General features: G+C 34.0%; 1 protein-coding gene across 2 annotated transcripts in view; it reads right to left on the bottom strand.

Annotated features, from left to right (window-relative positions):
• CNOT2 (CCR4-NOT transcription complex subunit 2) overlaps positions 1-20882 on the bottom strand; it is a 67988-nt gene that overhangs the window by 22734 nt on the left and 24372 nt on the right. The window contains exons 2-5 of one of the 2 annotated variants that reach the window (XM_069081922.1): positions 20327-20393; positions 8935-9082; positions 7898-8080; positions 2028-2107 (exon numbers count right to left, since the gene is read on the bottom strand). In XM_069081922.1, the coding sequence (XP_068938023.1) occupies positions 2028-2107; positions 7898-8080; positions 8935-9082; positions 20327-20393 (478 nt within the window). The remainder of the gene's footprint in view (positions 1-2027; positions 2108-7897; positions 8081-8934; positions 9083-20326; positions 20394-20882) is intronic. The other variant, XM_069081924.1, reaches the window with a different exon arrangement.

Below are 20882 nucleotides of genomic sequence, written 5' to 3'. Positions count from 1 at the left end.
ACAAAACAGGTGGGGTCTGAGTTCACATCTGTAGGTGTTAACAAAATACTTCAAAAAATAAAAACATTATCTAACACAAAACAATTTAACCTATGACAAATTCCTAAAACTCTGACGTACTAAACATTTAATAAAGGGTATTTTAGGAAATATCCTAAAATTGTAGTTTTTAGATAATGACAAAATTATGGGAAATTTAAGTTCTACTATGAATAACTGCTTAAAGTATATTACACCAATTGTTTCTAATTGAGTTGTATATGATGATAAAGTACATTCAAGCATAAAACAATATAATTTCTCAAATTAATAAATTTTAGAACTCTTTACTACTTTAGAACTCTTAACTACTTTAAGGGTAATGTTATAGACAAAAATTCTTAGCTGAATTGACAATGCTCACTTTTCTTTTAAAGTGACAATTTCTTATTTTAAATTCATAACTATGGGTCTACTTATAATTACCTAAGGTGACAAAGTAAAAACAAATATAGGAGGATTAAAAAAGGAGGAATGAAGGATGGATGATATGCATTCTTTATAGACTTCATCTGTTCTCTGTTATTTCAGAACTTGGAGGATCCATGACTTTGTGGGTGTGCATACTTGTTTTACCAAAGTAGATCACAACCCTGCTACAGATACAATTTCAGATAATTACCATGAGTGAAAAATTTCATCACCTTATGGTCACCCTAGAGATAAATCTCTCAGAAGTTAAAGAAATATTTTGTAATACAACTTGACCTTCTTATTTTTTTCCCAGGCATGTAACTGATTTGATTTATTCAGGGCACTCTGCACGTAGAAACTCTTTACAATGACGAAAATCAACTCCTCCATACTTCCAACATCAGCCATCTATTCACTATACCATGATGATGCCACTCTTTAAAAAGCTTAATTTAAGTAATTTTTCAAAAACAAGTAATGGAGGTACAAAAGATCACAGTAAGACAGATTTCTTTTTATTAGATAGCAGTTGACAAAAAAAAAAAACCCTATCATTTTAGTTATACAACATTTTTGTAGCATAAAATGTACCATCAGACTTAGTTCAAATGAATGTTTAAAAGTTATTCCAAAATTTTACAGTACTTCACATTATTCATAGATTTCTTGTGTATTATAAACTATATAAAACTGCAATATACAAATTAATCCCCAAACATCATATTTCAATAATATTTTTACTTTTCAAAGAATTTTACTACTCTCTCATTTAAAAGAAATTATTCTTATATAAAGTATCTTCTAAAAGTTTTACAATTCTGTAAAAAGTTAACTCATTCTAACCTCTTCCTGATCAAGCTAAAACCACCTCATCTCTGCTTGTCAGTCTATATTACCCACTATTTCCTTACCTTTCTCCTATTTCAATTTATTTCAACCTTAACTTGAATTTTTCTCCTTCCTTTTCTTTTTTTTTGTTCCTACGCTCCCAGTTAGAGATCAACTTAAGTCTTGCCTTTACCTTCCATTAGAGGCAAACTGGAGTCAGTGTATCCTGTTACTAGACTGTCTATTACACAGTAAAGGATTTGGTTAGCATCAGACACAAACAATTTTCAATGTAATCCGATTTTATTTTTCTTTCAACAACTGTAGTAAAGGTTCAACTTGTGAAAACTTAAATTTCAAAAATTATACAACATGATCAAGTGTCCATGTTTTGTAAACTTCCTATAGCTTTTTAAAGACTGTTTTTCCATAGCCACAGTAAAGAGAATAGCTTCTGAAGGGCAATGCCTTCTGATATGGACGAGATCTTTAATTGTGCTGATAACTATAATTTATGTATTATAAAATGTTGTTCAATGTTTTTAAGCAGATAGCAAACATAACACACATAGTATGTAGCTAGATAACATCTCTACTGCCACTAAATAATTGGTAACATCAAAACACTATTAAGTCCAATTCATAATATTAAAAATATTGTGTATCAAGATGATCTACCCAAATGACTTCATGCTTCAATAATGCAGAGTAGTTTTTCTTCTAGGCTGTTTATGAAAGAAGCTTACCTGTTCCATTAAAAATGTTACTTGATAGAGAGTTATTCATTCCAAATGCCTGATTCCTGTTCATTCCAAATCCAGACATACTAGGTACACAGAAAATAGTTTTAGATGTAATGTAAGAAGACTAATTTTCAGCTGAGAAAAAAAAAAACAAATGCATACTCTTGATTTCCTTGTTTTACATTATATCACCTTTGGGAACTGATATTAATCTTCTTTTACTAAATTCAATTTCTTTTCCACTTTAATTTGTCTGATCTGTTATAACCAACTGGATGAAAAACTAAGTTTTTTTTTTTCTTAAAGATTTTAATGAATAAAATAAACATAAGAATGAAACAGAAAGAGGTCAATTACTACCCTGAGAAAATAAACTAAATAATCAGCTTGGTAGTTTTATTCTAAGATCAGTTGATTTAATACTAGTTTTCTATGGCTGCATTTTGCTGTGCTTTACAGAACATTTCATCAATGAATTAGAAGTGTTTCACAATATATCATTTCATTCATAATAACACTGTTCTCCCAGGCTAAATTGTAAATTCCATGAAAACATGAATTCTGTCTTCAATTATTTTATTATCTCCCATCTATGCACATACAGTTAATGCTCAAAATGTGTGCTCAATCACATATTGCATGCTTATAAATTTTTAAAGACCCAAAGGCATGTTCTTGAAAATTACTATAAAACTGATTACTATAAAACTAAATCTAGAATCTAAAGAAAATTAGATTATAGATGTGTCTTCAATACTTCAAAAATCTGAGGTTTTATCACTGTTCTACCGATTCTGATTACAAGTCCTCTGAAACCTACAGACGGTCTTAAATAGCTATCGTCCCCTAAGTTGAAAACTCACTGGCTAACCTCTGATTATGAGCCTTTCTAAATTTAATTATAGTAGTCTCAATTTGACAGGCATATAGCCTATCATTCAGTCTTTCAATTTTAGTAGGAATTGCCAGAGCTTATGTTCCAATAATACGGCCTTCAAGAACATAGGATGCCGTCATAAAGGCATCAAAAAGGAGGCCTTTAGGTTATAAATAATTAAAAACTGTAATAAAAAAAAATACAAATCCTATGCTGACAATGTATTACTTAAGACTATTTGTGTTCATTGTGATCAGATGACCCACTGGTTTTCTAGCCAGTATTGGAAAAATGCTGTAAGTTGATTATAATGTAGTATGCCAACAGGCTTTCTTTTAATCTATACTTGTGAGGTTTAAGTGAAATAAAAATGTTTACAAAACATGTAGTTAGACTATTACACATGAGAAGGAAGCAAGCCAATGGCAGACTTTGAAAGATATAGTTCAAATTGTAAACACAAGATATATTCAATCACAACTGTTACATAGATGAGAAAATCTTTTAATAAGAGCTACTTAAAGCGGCACATCCGAGCCTTGTATCTGACAAACATTTAGAAGCTGTTTATACAAAAGTCCAAAGCACCCAATATATATTTTTAATGACAAATAATAAATGAACATAACATGGGGCGTGCTGCTGGAGACAGCTTGAATGGCTCTGACTCCTGTTGTTAAATGTTCACTGTGAGCATGTATAGCCCAGAAGCAGGTAAACGCCACAAATCAGGGCTCGATTTATTTGTTGTCTTGACTTAAATGACAGAGAAAATGTTAATGATGTAAATTAAACTGAAAATGTGTCACAAGTATATTTTTTTTCCAGAGTGAACCATACTCCTGATAATAATAGCTGGCAATTATGTAGCACTTTTAGATTTGCAAAGCACTTTACAGATATATCTTAGTTGTTCCACATTAAAACCCTGGGAGGTAAGCACAATTACTATTTCAGATTTTACTGATGAGGAAACTGAGACAGAACTAATTGAATGTCTATAGCAGAATTTGAACTCGGGTCTTACTGACTCCAAATCCAGCATTCTAACAACTCTGCCATCTGTGACTTCCTCAACATGAAAAAAAATTTAGTAGGATGGGCTAAAACAAGTGTAAAGACAAATTCATACAAATTAAAATATAGTTACAAAAACACAGTATAAAAGGGTATGAGATTAGTTGAAATACTACAGGTAAAAAGACTGCAAAGAAATGACAGCATACAACATACCAGACAGGAATAAATTACAAAAGGAGTGACTATAAGACTAAAATTATAAATAATAAGAACTTGTAGAATGAAGAAGAGGAACTATGCTAACTACCCAGAAATATCTGAAGCATTTATAGGGTACAAACACAAAAGAGAAAGTAATGTGATCATGTCAGGACCTTCTGAAATTCTTTCCTCATCCCAGAATTCCCTAGTGTTTTTTTAAACAAACATTAATTAATCAGTTGATACTTATTAAAGTACTACTGTTTTAAGAAAGTGTCATCTTATTGACTGGACACAACTAAATCATACAAACTGGAAAACCTTAAATGTGGGCACATAGTTCTATTGCTCCCTCTTGAGATTATGAAAATGAAAGTACCAATATAATCACACATTTTCCCCCTCCAAAACAACATTTTGTTTGACTGATACAAAACTGACCTTAAAAGACAAAAATTAAACTAAAAAACTTTTATCTCCAGGAAGCTGAGAGTTCCCAAAAGTAGAATGATGAGTCTTAACTGGGACCGTGGAATGGATATAGGTCCCTTATAATTTCACACATTACAGAGACATTTTTTAGTGAAAAACTCCACTTTCACATGTCATTTTGAGACAGATGTAGCATATCCCATTTTACTGGTGAAGCAAACCCCTGAAGAAGTGACTCATCTAATTTGCCAAAGCTAGGTAGTAGTAAACTTAAGAACCCTCATCTTCTTAAGAGGACTAGAGAGCTGGTCTGAAAATCATCAATTCTCTTACATATGCTGTGTTAAATAGAAAGTGCAAGACTTGTGATAACACAGGTTTTAATGGAGGAAAAACTTACCAGCAAAATTTACTCGATGAAACCCAGCAACAGCCATGATTCCAACTTATGATGATATATTTCTTTGAACCAGATCTGTGATGTCAGTGGTATATGGGACTCATGGTGCATAAACACCTCTACCAATACAGAATGGAACTTCTTGTGCAAAGTAGAGACTTGGGGAGTTGAACACGGGACAGAATTTAAATGACTTAGCATATGTCAGGGCCAGGCCATAACCCTAGGTCTTCCTGACTCTTAGTCAATTCTCCATCTACTCTGCTGTGCTACCTCTCATTATAGATACAAGCTGAAGTTTTCTTTGTGTAATAAGATTTTATCACTCAATATTAATTTGTTTCTTTTTTTTAAGTTTACAAGACAGACAGAATAGCACAGTGAATCAAGAGTAAGTTTTGGAGTCAGGATACCTTGAGTTCAACTCAAGACTCCAGGATGCTCTTTCAGAACCTAAGATTCAGAGCTGCCAATCTGCATTAAGTAGAGGGCTCCCTTCACTGGGAGCGAAGGAAGTCACAGGTCTGATTCAAAAGCAAGAAAGAACACTTAAACACGTGCCCTAAACACTGGTAAGCTTTTGAACTGAACCGAAATAGCTCCTTCCATTCCTAAGTATCATACGAGGCAATATAATTGCTCTAGCTACTCTTTCTTCCTTCTCAATCAGGACACCTGGATAGATTGACTTAAAACAGTCTCTGACTGAATCCCTTGGCTCCTGTTCATGCCTATCAAATCTCAACCCTAGATTACTCCTACTATCTGCCATTTTCCCTCCTACTCAGATGATGTTGTATAGACCTGGAGGAAATAAAAAAAAAAAACTATGCTGACTGGGTATGCTATAAATTCATGCCAGCTGACCTCAGCCAAGTCTCTGCTATAGCAAAGATATCCTACTACCCTCAAGTGATTTCCCATTCCACTCATGACAGGTGCTGTCCCAAATCCTTTTTCTTCTTCTCAATACTCTCACTTTATCTAGGGAGGACCTTTGCTTCATATTTCAGTAAAAAATTGACACCATTTGCCAAGAACTCACTCTTTTCCCCTCCTCCTTATTTCATATTCTCAAACATCATGTTCCCCTAACTCACCTTTCACTCCAATCTCCTGCTTGCTACGGCCAACTCCTCTACAGGTGGAATCAATATTCCATTTCTTTCCTTCTTCTCCAGTAGATTAAATTGCCTCTATCAGCACCCTCATTGTCTCTAAAATCTTCAATCCTTCCCAGTCTCTCAGCTCCTAATCTGCTGCCTATAAACATGCCCAACTCTCCACCACAAACAAAAACCTTTACTAGATTCTGACAAGCTTGTCAGCTACTGTCCTACATCTTTCCTCCCCATCTGAGCTAAACTTCTTGAGAAAGTCATCTAAATGGGAGGCTTCTACTTTCTTTCTTCTCCCTTGCCTCTAAAAACCCTCTGCAATTTGGCTTCCTACCTCATCACTCAACTGAAATGGCTTTCCCCAGAGTTACCGACTACCTCTTCTCTGCACAACATTGGTCAGCTTCTTCTATTGTAGACTTTCCTCTTTGGATTTCTGTGGTTCTGTTCTGTCTTGGCCCTCCTATTTGTTTGAGTGACAAGTCGGATCTTTGCTGGATCTTTATCCATGCCACGCTCGTTAACTTTAAGTATCCCTGAAAGCTCTTGTCTTGGCCCTTCTCTTCTGTCTAAATTCTCTCACTCGATGATTTAACTCTCAATAACATTAACTCTCATGGGTTCCATTATCATGTTTAGGCAGATAACTGCCAGATCTATACATTGAGACGTATATGTTTTACAAAATACCTAGTGGGCATTTTGAACTCAGATTTCCTATAGGCATCTCAAACTCAACATGTCTAAGACAAAGTTTACTATCTTTTCTCTCAAACTCTGCTATCTTCTGAAATTTCCTATTATTTGTCCAGAAAACCATAAGCCTCACAGTTACCAAAGTTCAAAACTTAAGTGACTTCCTTGACTCCTTTCTTTTGTTTACTGTACATATCCAATCAGTTGTCAAATTCCATAATTTCTTTCTTTAGTATATCTCTCATAGATGTATGCTCTCTACTCATACAGCTACCAGTTAGTGCAGATTTTCTTGACTGACTACAGCAATAGGCTTCTAATTGGTATTCCAGTCTCAGTCCACCCTCCACTAATCAATCTGACCACATCATCCCCTGCTTAATAAACTCTATTGGCTCCTTATTATTTCCAAGACCAATGATAAGTTCCTTTTGTTTGTAATTTAGAGCCCTTTATAATTTAGCCCCTTCCTACCTTTCTAATCTTTTTAAATTCTACTCCTTTCCACACACTCCACAGCTGATCCTCATACAAACGCTTCATCTCCTATCTCCATGCCTTTGCAATGGTTGTTCCTCATGCCTAAAACATTCTTCGTCCCAACATTCACTCCTGGGATACCAGGCATTAAGATTCCACTACAGCGCAACCTCCTTTAGGAGGCCTTTCCTGGTCTTCCCTTTCTTATATATTTATCTTGTACAGTCTGATTTATATATGTTGTTCCCCCACTCCATTAGAATGTAAGCTCCTTGGAAGGCAGAGACTTTTTAAAATTTATTTTCTTTTTATTCCCAGCACTTACCACCATGCCTGGTACACAGCACTCATTTAATAATACTTATGGATTGGTTATAAAAGTGGATACCTGGATATGGTTGAGCAATCTTCCATACCCCCTACCCCTCTTGGGCAAAAAAAATCTTAAGGCCAGGGAGTTTGGGTAGAACTGGGATGGGAAAAAAAATCTTTGATCAAAAGTATGAGATGATACACCATTATGAATTCACAGATAAAGACTTGAGGGTATGAGCAGAATAGTCAATATGAAGAGCAATGCTGGCAATAAGTCAAAAAGATAAACAGAAAGACAGTTTATATACACGCAATATGATCTAATTTACCTTACCTGTTCACAGTAAAAGGTTGTCTAGAGGGTTGCTGCTTTGGCATACATATTATGCTTGGCGAGCTTCTGTTAGGGCTACCTAACCCTGAACTGCTCATGCTATTTGTCCTGCTGGCAATTCCAATGCCCTGACCAACCTGGGAATGGTTGATCATATTCCTAGGATTCATAGGTAATATACCCCTGAAAAAGAAATTGTTGATATAAGATGGAGTCTTGAGAATCCCTCATTAAATTTCTAACAAAAATTTGTGTCATAATCTAGACCCTCCCAGTGTATTTTTTTTAAACAATATCATTCATATTTACTAAACTCTTCATATTCTTTCTCTAGACACTGGTGGAAGAACAGGCAAATCACATGAGGAATTAGTGGAAGATGAAACATAAAATGCCATTAATTATAAATAATGGGAGAGAATACTATGACATGAAATACCTGAGAACATGACCCTTCTAAACTTAAAGCACACATTCTTACTCTCTGTCAACAAATGGCAAACTACAAAATTGTCAAGTGACATTTACTCTTAGACCCTTATCACTCTAGCCCCGTTGTACTTTTTGGGGGGAAGGTGCAAATTGAGGAAAAGGGAACCAGGGGAAGATATTTGTTAGAATCACTAACACGCTGAAACAAACTGAAGCAATAAATCTTGTAGCATCCAATACCTTTTAAAAAGAATACATTTATTCTAATTCCTTGATACTATGGACAGTATTCATTATTTTTTACCTTAAATCTATAACGGAACATATATTATGCAAATGTTTCACCCTACTACAATACAAATGTTTAAATTAAGTGAAAGTATAAAGACAGTGCATCAATTCCCTACCTCAATGGAAAGCACTGAACCAGAAAAAAAGTTGTTTTTTAAAATAAAAACAAAGTTATTTATACTATAGGTCTACAGGTATATTAATAGACTATCTTTTTTTATAAAATAAGACAATAAACATAGATCTAGTGATACCACTACATGAAGACATACAGATACAGATTTTAAAGACTATTTAAGACCACTAATAAATACCTGCTTGGAGAAGGAGGCGTGTGAAGTGACATTGTTGGTACCCCTGTTGTTGGCGTGACGTGGCTTGGTAACTGAGTGCCTTGTGACAAGCTGCGATTTAACTGAGGGGCATTGTTGCTCATCCCCCTCATTGGAAGGCCTAGTGTACCTAGTAACATTACAGGAGGGAAACATAACCAATTTTGAAAAATCCTAAAACAGAAGAAACTGCAAATTACATAAGTTTAACTTCTCTGAATGGCATCTTAAAAGATTCTACATCAAAATATTCTTTACTCTATATGATTTTAAACATGGAGATTAGTTACATATATATTTTTTTGTTTTATAACACTCAATTAAGAAGACTAACGTGTCCATGGTTTGACAATAGATTTGTGTGCTTTGTTAAAGTCCGTGGACCAATATTTTGACTTGTTTTTATTATTAAGATCACTGTACAATGTTATACTTTACTTAGAATCTGTTTCTATTAAGTTCTTTATCTACCAAGTTAAAGCAAAAGCTACTCTGTAAGGAAGTTTAATTCTGTTTATTTTATATTATTTTAATCTTAATTACTGTTATTAGTGTGTGAAACCTGATGAAGTTTAAAGAAAATACTTCCATTTAGAGAAATTTCCATGTATTCACAAATAAGAAATTAGGCTAGCAAAGGTAAACTAAAAAAGTCCATTACAAATATATCATTGGGACTTGTCCACCAAATTTTTTAAAAAGGATTTCCATTCATTTCAGACTTTGGCTATTAGACTATATCATTGTTCCAATATCAGAAAATAAGGTATTTTAAATTAGTGAATTTCCCAGAAAAGTTAAACATTCATGAACTAGAAGTTGATCAGCCTTTGATGGAAATTGTTCTAATACAGGAGATAAAGAGATGCCACCAACTTCTCTCCTCCATAAAATCAGGTTTTCCAACTTTGAACTATAAAGCTAGAAGAGACCTTATGGCTAACAGAGTTCAGACATTTCATTGTACCTCCATGACTGCTTTTAATAGCAACTTCTAACACAGACCTTTTAATTTGTAGTTTCTAATCAGCTATGAATGAGCAGGGAAAGAAGGTCACAAGAATTTCGAGCTGGAAAGGACTCTGGAGATCATCTAATTCTATAAACGAGGAGCCCCAAAACCTAAAGTGAGCTTCACAGCATGTGAGAGTCAGAATCCAAGCTTAGGTCTCTCGAGATCCAACATTCTTTCTACCATACCCTAGAAATCATACTACGTTAATTATACCCATATGTCTGACTGCTATCTCTGAGTTCATAGAAGATTTGTATTATGAAAATCAAAAATGCCCATTTCTACCATCTAAATTTATAAATACTTCAGTACTTAAAAGATCTGTGAATTCATCTGTGATTTCATACATGCTGGAGTATGTTCTAGATGGTTCAGTACATCTATGCAAAAGAGTGAAGGGATATAGCATGAATAAAGGAAACTGGCAGATGATCCCCAATTCTCTCATCTTAACTTTAAAAATCACCTTTCTTATTCTAAAACCCAAGCAACATTTCACTGATTCAAGAACCACTAGGCTTTTTTTAATGCTATAAAAAGGTGGTAAGAATTATATGTCAATTAAGAGTCAACATGGCCCTAAGTGAGGAATTAATGAATTAAGTATACCACATTAATGCTGTTGTGCACTATGACCCACATTTTCAAGGTTCCCTTTGAGAGTCAGGAGCAGGGTGCTCTCCAGATACCATGAATGTAAAGGTGACTTCATTTTTCATTCTCTGGCATGATGAAGTACTACTTCTCAATTCCTGTATCACAACAAATTTTTTCAATATAAACAATGCTAATTTGTCATGTAGTAAGCTGGTAAGCTTAAAATTCAGACTGCAAAACTCCTTGATTTCTATGGATTCAATAACCATAGTTGCCCTAATGTATACATGGTGCTTACCAGTATTTAATTCAGAAATAAAAAAACATGGGGGCTGACCCTGTTATATACCATCTCTGGGGAGTGCCCAATGCCCTGTGGTGCCTGGAACAACAAGACTATCAATGAGGCAACTCAAAATGACACTCTTAATCTGGGACATAAAAGAGAAGACTGGATTGGAAAGAAAAAGCCCAAAGAAGCAACATAAAAAGTGTATGCTTCTCCAAGTTTACATTCCTCCCTATTCCAACATAACCTCTCCCAGATCACCTCAATTCCTTTTCTTGCTCTCTATAGTACAGGTGTGTATGCATCATTACTCCTTTGGCAATTTGGCAATGCCCACACCTCCTCATAATAATGTCTACTGTCTACACTAATAACTCAAAGAAATGCTAAATTATAATTAGAAGTTACTGAAAATGAAGGTGTGATTTTTTTTTCCAGTCAAAATTTATAACCCCTCGCCGCTTAACTCCTGCCTGCCCCCCTGGAAATCTATCCATGGACACTGTAGGCTCTAGGTTAAGAACCCCTGCTGTATACACTATCCTAAAAATGTAATTTCCGTTGTAGGTGTCCCAGTGAGATTTATTTCTAATCCTCCCTGGCTTGAAGTTGAATCACGGAATGTGACAGGTCAAAGGTACCTAAAAGAAAAAATCATCTAGCTCAGCTTTCATCTTATAGATGAAGTAACGGACGCAGGTTTAGGGACTTGGCCAAGGTCACAAGAAGAGGCAGAACAAAAATTAAAGCCAAGGTTTCCTGACTTAAAATGCAGCACTCTTTGCACCACACCATACCGAGAACACAATAATGTGGATGCAGAACTGTGACCCCCCTTCTCTTTTGGAGCCCGACTGAAATACTGCCCCTCCTCTCCCAAGTGATAGTTCTCCCTGAAGCCTGCCCTAATCCCTGGAATAAATAACAATTTCCTTAGTCAGCAAAGAGTGCTGACAGCTTTCTCTGTCATAAAGTTTAACTTACATTCTTCCTGTTCCTTCCCTTGTCCCCAGGCTCATTTTTCTTCCTTTCTTCTTCCTTATTTTTTTCTGCTTTCACACCCATTTTATTATTCTCTTTTCTTCCTTTCCCTTTTTCATTGTATTCAAATATATGCCTTTAAAAGGATTGGTATGTCTACCCTCCCAACTTCTACAATATTAACCTACAGTTGCTTAATTTTTTCACGGTGACCATTCCCCCAAACACATGTCATGGTTTGCCATAAAAAATAACAGAAAACTTAAGGACTTGAGAAATATCAAACCAAAAAATTTCTCAAGCAAGTCTTTTAAGAAAGGAAGATCTAAAGACAACAAAACATTTAGTCAATTATAAGTTGGAACACTTTGTACACTTTATTATTTGTGTTAAAAGTCAAATATGATGGCATGAATAAAGGAAATGTACAAACAATCTGTAATATTCTTATTTTAACACTCAATATTTACCATATTCCCTCACAGAACAATTAACATTTAATGATGTCAGCTTCAGTCTAGAGAAGAGACTAACTAGTGTGTGTGTGGGGGGGGGGGGGGGAAGATCAGAAAATCTGAAACAGACAGGAAAATAGGAATGGGATAATTCCAGATGAGATATCAGCCTTTAGATATTTAATAATGTACCAATTAATCTCAAGCTCTACATAGGATTTGTCTTTAGGAAACAAATTGTTTTCACTCATTTACTGAACTCTCATAGCTGATTCATACAACTACAACCATAGTTCAGGACCTCTCACCCTTGCTTCCTGGCATCCCTGCCTCAAGTCTCACAACTCCAGTCCATCCCAGACAATGTGCCAAAGTAATTTTCTTAAAGGCAGATCTGACCTTGTCACTCCACGACTAAATCAACTCCAATGGTTACCTGAGAAATGTCTCTTAGATGAAATACAAATTTTTCTTTAGCTTGTAATGCTCTCCCAAACATGCCCCCAATCTATTTTTACCCCTCTCATTGCCCTTTACTCCCCTTCCCACACTCTGTGATGCAAACAAACTGGCCCTCTTTCTGTTCCTCACACAGAACACTCCACCTTCCACTCTGCAAGGGAAATTCTTCAGGACAGGAATTCACTCATAGGAAGGCATCCCTTCTACCTCATAGGGGACCTCTTCTCCTCCAAGCCACAGCTCAAGAACCATCTTCTGCATGAAATCTTTTTCCTGATGTCCCCAGCTATAATTATCTTGCAGTGACTGGCACACAGTAAGTACTTAATAAATCCTTCTTCTTTGTTACTTTATATTTAACTATTTTGTATTTCTCTGTATATATTCACTTTATATTTATTCTATACTGACCTATATATGAACTTACTATCTCCCTCCACTAGAATGTAAGCACCCTGTAAGTAGGGATGCTTTCATTTTTTAAAGTTTGTATCCCTAGTGCCTACCAAAGTTCTTGGCACATAGTAAGCATGTAACAAATGTTCATATAACTGATTCATTAAACTTGAGTTTCAGGTACACACTAAAGTCAAGTGGTTATATTAATCAGAAAGGATCATTGCAAAGCTTTTATTATATAGTATGTTCATACTAAACAACAGTCATACAAATAAAATGAGCACATAATGCCTTGGAGTATGATGACTACATAGGTGAAAATATAAGTATTTTGCCACTGGAAAACTACTATAATAAAAATCAATTCAACAATCATTTATTATGTAACTACTATGAATGAAGCCAAAATGGAGGTTACCATCTAACATCCTATCTCTCCCTCCCCCTCCCTCCCTCTCCCTTTCTTTCTCCCCTTCCTCTTATGAACAAACTATCAGTCTAGTTATTATCTTGCTATAGATGACTCCTAAATATTATAAAAGAGTTTAAGGAATATCTGCTGCTATGCCTGTCAGTCAGCACTGGCTGAAAGCTAAAGACATTAGAGTTCCTTTACCTAAACCATGTAGCTAGGGGGATCTTTAAATATAAAGACAAAGTAGCATAAATCCACAACTATGGAGTACATAAAAATTTCTGACTACTGTAGGTACTCTACATAACCCATCTTGCTTAAGGGGTCTGAAAAAGGTGACTATTACAATATTATAACTTGTAAGAAAAGGCTGAGCAGCAAGAAGAAAGGGACTGGAAGAGAAGAATGATTTATGAAGATCTGAAGGATGTGAGAATTTTATAAAGTAAAAAAGGAGAAACAAAGGAAGATGCTGAAGTTGAGTATGACAACTCTGTGGCAAGTGCCATAGCTGAGAAGAGGGAAGAAGAAGCCACATAATAAAACTAATTACAGACAGTGAGGACTGAGGATTCTGCTTCCAGAAAGTATGGAGAGCAGGAGAGAGTTTACAGTGACATGCGATGAGTGACATTTCTTTTTCTATAATAGTCAAATATTTGTCATTTATGTTCAAAGTTCAGCACAGACCTCCACATAGAACAGAAAGTAAAAGGGGCATAAAAAACATCTCTCCATTCTCCAGTGTACAAAGACACATTTCTTTCTTGTTTTTAAAGAAGGCATTCAAGAGAAAATAAAATAAAACCCAAAAAAGGATTTCCAAAGAGAAGGAAATTCTGACCTGTGTCACAAGGCTAAAAACTGACAGAGGAGAAAATACAGAAAAAGACTACAGATCATCTGATGTTATGTAAAAGATGTATAGCTCTTGTTAAACAGAACACAGACCCTCTAAGAAGAAAGCTTTTTATGTAAGAAATATTGATGTAGACCTAAAAGAACCACTAGGTAAGAGGTTATCATGATGGCTAGGAGGCAAACAGATAACTACAGGGGTCTACAGATTAACTGAGACAAAGAAATATAATTAAATGTATTTTTACATATAATAAGCCTTACAGCTTTTTACATCTTGAAAAAGTGTTAAATATGTAGTATGTCCTTCTTTTGCTGCAATCACTTGTTTTGTACAATTTGGCACTGATTTCACAATATACTGACACATTCTTTAGTTATCATGACACCACTTATCACACTGGAGAAAAAGTGAACAGTCCATTTTTCCAAGTCTGGCCCTGACCATAGCCAAGTACTTTTCAACAGAGTTAAAATAAAGCAATCAATGCATGTTTATCTCCATCTCCTGGATAAATTTCTGGTCATGTTGCAGTATTCTATGTCCACTGAGATTTCTGTAATTCTTGAATGATTCTGCTTTTCAGCAGCGTATCAGTATATTTATCAGCCCTGGTACTACCTCAATAGATACAAAATTCCCATGGAGTCACATGAAAATTTAAAAAATGTCCAAATATTTTTTTTTGATGGTTGTTTTACAATCTGATGAAGATGTTCAGATCTTAGAAGGTCACCTGAACTTCTGACAACAGTTCTGGTACAAACTTGAATTTAGAAAGCTTCATCAGTTTCATTGTAAAAATACCCCTTTCCAATCTTCAGTATTCCAGATATTGTATATCTTGCTCATGCCAAATATTTACTTCCTTCATATCAAAGTTTTTTTTTTTAAATAAACGTGTCTTCTCATTGTTTGTTCAACTTCAAGAAAACTACACCATATTCTGAAGATCTTCTCTGTTTTCTAAGGATTAATTAGGCTGTTTTGCAGGAAGTCTGTCAGTTCTTACACTGTTTTTCGTTACTAAATGTGTTCCATGTGATTGGTCCTTTTCATCTGGGCTTGAATCCACACTAACAATTGCTTCAATATCTCTAACAGTCACTGAAGTGTGCTCTTTAAGAGCTACAATTTCTGCAGGTGTTCGTAGAGTAATATCCATTCTTTTAAACCACAGAATTAAAAACATAACAAGATTTTATGGCATAAAATCCAAATCAAATACGATCTGACAGAGAATTAAAAGTGGAGAATCAGCACAATTCATGTTCAACTGATAAGATACAGTGAGTTTGCCTAGTATCAGAAGAAGTACACACTCATGACCACCAATGTCACAAAGTGAAATCACAACATAATCACTGTTTATTCCAAGTAATCCCCACATGACTGTATTTGTTAATTTCACTATAATAATACAGAGGTTTTCCTATCTTCCCTGCATATCTGCAGAACAGGTAAGGAGGTAAGACAGCAAAACTTACCAGTTCCTAAAAAGTTCTAGTCACAAAGCTCAGATGAACTGCATTTCTTACTACTAAAAGAAATAGTGAATGGGGTAGCTGGTCACTGTCAATGGTTTTTGAAAGATCATGGTAAATAAAAAAAGATACCACTGGAACAAATAGGGTAAATTCTTCCCGAAAGGAAAAGAGATGAGTCAGTAAACTATAGGCTAGTGATCTTGATTTTGATTACTTGAAAAATCTAGACAATATTATTAAAATGAAGGCAAATAAATACCCAAGAAAGTAAGTAATCATGAAAAGCCAACATGATATTCATCAAGAACAGCTCATACCAGACTAACATTATTTCTCCCCTTTTTTTTTTTTTTGGACAGTTTTCAGACTGGCAGATGAGAAAATAATCATAGAAAACAGCTAACCCAAATTTGAAGAAAGCATTTGACAAAGTCTCACATAAGATACAAATGTAGGTTAGAAACCTTAAATTAGATGGATTCAGAAGTAGCTACATGGCTGGCACCCAAGAGTAGTTATTATCAGTTTATTATCAGATTTTTAAAGACCTTCCCAGGAGAAGGTCTTACAAAACTATATTTTGCCCTTTGCTTTTAAACACTTTGGTATGTTTATGAAATTGGTAAATGATAAACATAGGAAATTAGCTAATATGTTGGATGAAAGAATCAGGATCCAAAAAAGAATCAGACTTCTTTTGTTGGGCTAAATAACAGCTCAATTAGGAACGATGGATACAAATAAGAGCGAGGCAAAGTTAAGCTCCATGCAAGGAAATATTTAACAATAAGAGTTATCCAAAAGTGGAATGGGTTGCTTCAGAGACTAGTGGGTTCCTCCTACTTACAGCTCTTCTGGTTGACCACTGTTGGATATGCTGTTGAGGGGATTCTTATTATTCAGTTTGAACTAGTTAGTCTCTTGGGGTCCCATCCAACTTTGAAATTCTATGAATTCTGTAAAGAGTCACTAACAACATACCTCTGGCTAAGTGACAAAAGCAGAATTATACTTTCAATTAAAAATCAATAGTTCTAAGTGAAATATTAATAAAAATATCAACAAAATGATCCAAATCATAAGTGAACTTTTTTTTAAAACAATGTAACAACACTTTAACAAAAATAAGATTTATAAATAAATTGAAAGTAATATAGTATAATAATGTTTTATATTTAATGAACTCTTTGGAAAACCTGACATTTATCCAGTTTCACAATTGTTGCTGTCTTTATGGGCTTTATCATCTCATACTAAGTGTCTCTGATTTCTCCCTTAGAAATATATATCACAATTTCCAGAGGTTTATATTTATTCCAGTGTCTTTTATTTTTAATTAACTTTCATGTATTTGAAGTTCTCTAATTTATCATTCCCCACTTCAGTCTCTAGGATATCTTTCATATGGACAGTGTGAAAGTGACATGGACAACACCTGAACTCTCTTGAATAATTATCATTTCTAACAATAAGTTACACATTTTGTTCATGATTTCTACAAATCTCACCCAGCAGTTTCCTCAAAATTCTTTGGTGGATGCTACTTTGTTCCAGTTATCATTTATAGTCAGTCTGTTCAATCTATTTCTTTTTGAGAAGATAATATAAGGATAGAGCTTCTTTGTTTTCCTCATTAAGGACAAACAAAAAACTCATGTAGTTTTTAAGCTCTCTCTCTTTTCATCCCTGAATCTATCTTTATACCCGAGTGATCAAATGGTGTCACTAATTCTGTAGCTGACTTCCTCCTGTTATCATTGAATTTAGAGCCAATGCTCTAAGATGTTCCTCCACTTCTTTCTGATTTGCCTAATTTGTATTTTGACAAGAACTATCACAAGTCTTCCTCATTTAAATAATTCTTTTCATTTCTTCTCTTTTATCATTTGGGGGAGGGGGTAACCTCCAGCTAGATTTCTGTCAATAAGTTCCAAGAGAAAGAGGTGACAATTCCTGAGACAAAGGTTCTGGAAATAGTAAAGGGTCTTCAGCTGGAGGATAAGAATCATTCCCATAAAAGAGAGGCATGGGACATTAGCTAAGCTGAGGGAATAAAGGGGCAAGGAAATCCAAAACAAAATTAGATGTAGCGTAGCTGTAGAAAGTGGTACTTGAATTGAGATTTAAGAGACATGAGTTTGAGTCTCATTTCCAAAGTTCACTAGTTGCACAATTACTATTTAACCTCTTGTCACTGGAATTTCCTCAATTACAAAATAGGAACAATAAGATTTGCACAACCTAATTCACAGGGTGCTAGAAGGAAAGCACCCTAAAAACTTTAAAGCACTAGATAACTATATTGTTGATAAAGTGAATTAACCAACAGTCAGGTTAGGCTGGAGAATAAGAGCCTACATAAGAATTGCTATCTAACTTGATGATAATGACTATTTCTAAGAGGAAATGACTGAGGGAAGTAGCAAGATAAGACAAGATAAAAGGAGGAAGAAAAAATTGTTCTGGTGTTCTAACTTTAGCTTTTCTAGAATTGGTCTTTTTTTTTTTTATAAAAACATATCTAAAATGTGCCAGTGAAAAATAGGGTCTACTCTTCAAAATTATGTTTCATAGATAACACTTTAAAAGTATGCACATCCATTTTATACCCTAATGATGCGAGAACCATGAGTTTTCAAGATCTTTCTAAATTTTCCTTTTTGTTGTGAATAACAACAAACAAATTTTTCAATGAACAAAGAACAGGAGAAAGGACTGTATAAGAAAATGAACTATTTACATACAATTAATTTTTTAAAACGCATATGATTTAACAGTGCAACAAAGTTTTTCTGTGTTCCCTTTGAATTATTTTTTTCTTTTAAAGCATTTTTCAAAAATGTCTTATTGATGCTCTTTTAAAAATGTTTAGCACTGCACATCAAGCCTCCTCCTCCCAACAGTCAAAAAAGACAAATCAACAAATTGGTCATCTCAGAATACATCTCTGATTCTGTAACTCTAATTCATCACCTCTCTGTCAAGAAATGGGAGGCATTATTTCATTATCGGTCTTTTGAACTGAATCTTTTGAACAGTGAATCGGTCACTGTTTAACAGATATTTTTCTTTTTACAATTTGTGTAAGTGATAACCTAGTTCAATATAAAAGAAAATGCAATTTACTAATTTAATTTCAAATATAAATCCTATTTTCTCCTAATGAATATGCATTTAATGCCAAGTTTAAAACCCATGTATATGAGTACAATAACTGGATCAAAAAGAAAGGGGAATAACAAAAATAGTGAAAATATTTGTATTTTATCCTCAAATTACAGTATTAACAATAGATAAAACCAGAAAATTTATTAAAACTGCTTCTAAATTTTATCGTCTTACTCTTAAGACCGTAACACCTATGCTGTAGAGACAACTAGTCAAGCAATAATCACTAATTACCCCCTTAGCAATGCCTAGTTCTATTTGGATGGTCACCTTACCTTGTAAGGTAAAAGTCTATCTGGAACATATGGTAAGGAGAGAAGATATTTAGCTGTAGAAACTACAGTAATCATTCAACAACCTTTTGGTGGGTTGTAACTGATATATTAATGATATCTTTTAAAATTTTAAATAATAATCCTTTAAAGTTGTTTCTTGATTTTCTTTTTAATCTATAATTTATCATCATATACTATCAGCCATTTCATAAACGGATGTTACTTAATAAGCCATTTCAGGTAAAACATGGAAATTAATAATTATAATCTCATAAACTAAACATGTACTATTTAACCTCTAAGTGGCAATAGTTGTGAGGGAGACAAGTTTGAATAAGTCAGAATTACAAGATATTTTTGAAGAACAAAACATGTAATTGCAGAAAGAGAACTGATATCAGCTGGAACTCCTGGATTCCAATACAGAATATAGCTATGAACAAGTCACAAAAAACTAATTGGGCCTGAATTTTCCCATCTATGTAATAAAGGAAGTGGACTATAAGGTCCTTTCCATCTCTTCTAGTAAGATAAAGACAGAGTAATACTATGGCAACTAATATGGAGTTGTGCTAAAGAGAAGTGTTATTTTCATCTAGTTAAGGCTGTATTAAAGTTAGATAAAATATGAAATACTATTTTTATAAGTAACATTATTTTTAGTATGAAATTGGATACTCTTAAAATACCTGAACCCTTTAAATTATCTTAAGTAATATCCTGGCAAAGTTGGTCATACTAATTTTTCTTAGGAATTTTTTTTCAAAGCTATTGCAATGGTAAAAATTCAATCTGGTCCATGTGCAAATTATAACACATTCTAAATGAGCAAATTATGAATTAATGAGGTTGCATAAGAATGCATATAAAAAGACTGAAAATGCCTACTCTTTTGAAATTCCCCATTAATGCACATATAGATAGCTCTTTCTTTATTAAAAAGGGAACCCCGAAATAAATGCAAATTCTTACTTTGTTGCCCGTATAAACTTGCCCCAAACTGAGACAGCTGACCTGATGTTGATGGTGATGCCAGCATCTAGAAACAAATTAATTATATTAGAGCATAAAGAGCTACACACAGCACTCAATGAACTTAGATTTTAGTAATGTTACAAATGTTTTATATGCTACTACATGTGTAATTCATTCTTATAGCTCTCAAAGTGCTCATAAGATATGAAGAAAATAAAATGTAAGCATAAAATATAAACAATTTTCAAAATCTATTAAATTGGACATTTCTTAGGTACATAATAAGTAAATAAAGTCAAACTGCGAAAATGAAATTAGTTTTCTACAAGTATGGAATTTTAAGTTTTACTAAAATATTACATCATACTGAATACACATTTTTAAACATATCCTCATGAAGCTATAAATCCAATTAATAAAGTTCTTCAAAAAATACAGAAGCGTAACATCCATGATATTTAAAGATTATAAATACATGAAAAAGTATCTAGCTAGACTGTTTTATAGACTTACAAGTTCACTTAATCATTATTTAGTAATGACAGAAAAGTTT

The sequence above is a fragment of the Petaurus breviceps genome, unplaced genomic scaffold (genome assembly GCF_028583685.1).
Source record: "Petaurus breviceps papuanus isolate PSGF00001 unplaced genomic scaffold, PetGlider_PUasm1.0 156, whole genome shotgun sequence".
In the NCBI taxonomy this organism is placed as follows: Eukaryota; Metazoa; Chordata; class Mammalia; order Diprotodontia; family Petauridae; genus Petaurus; species Petaurus breviceps.
This window is presented reverse-complemented; position numbering and strand designations above follow the sequence as displayed.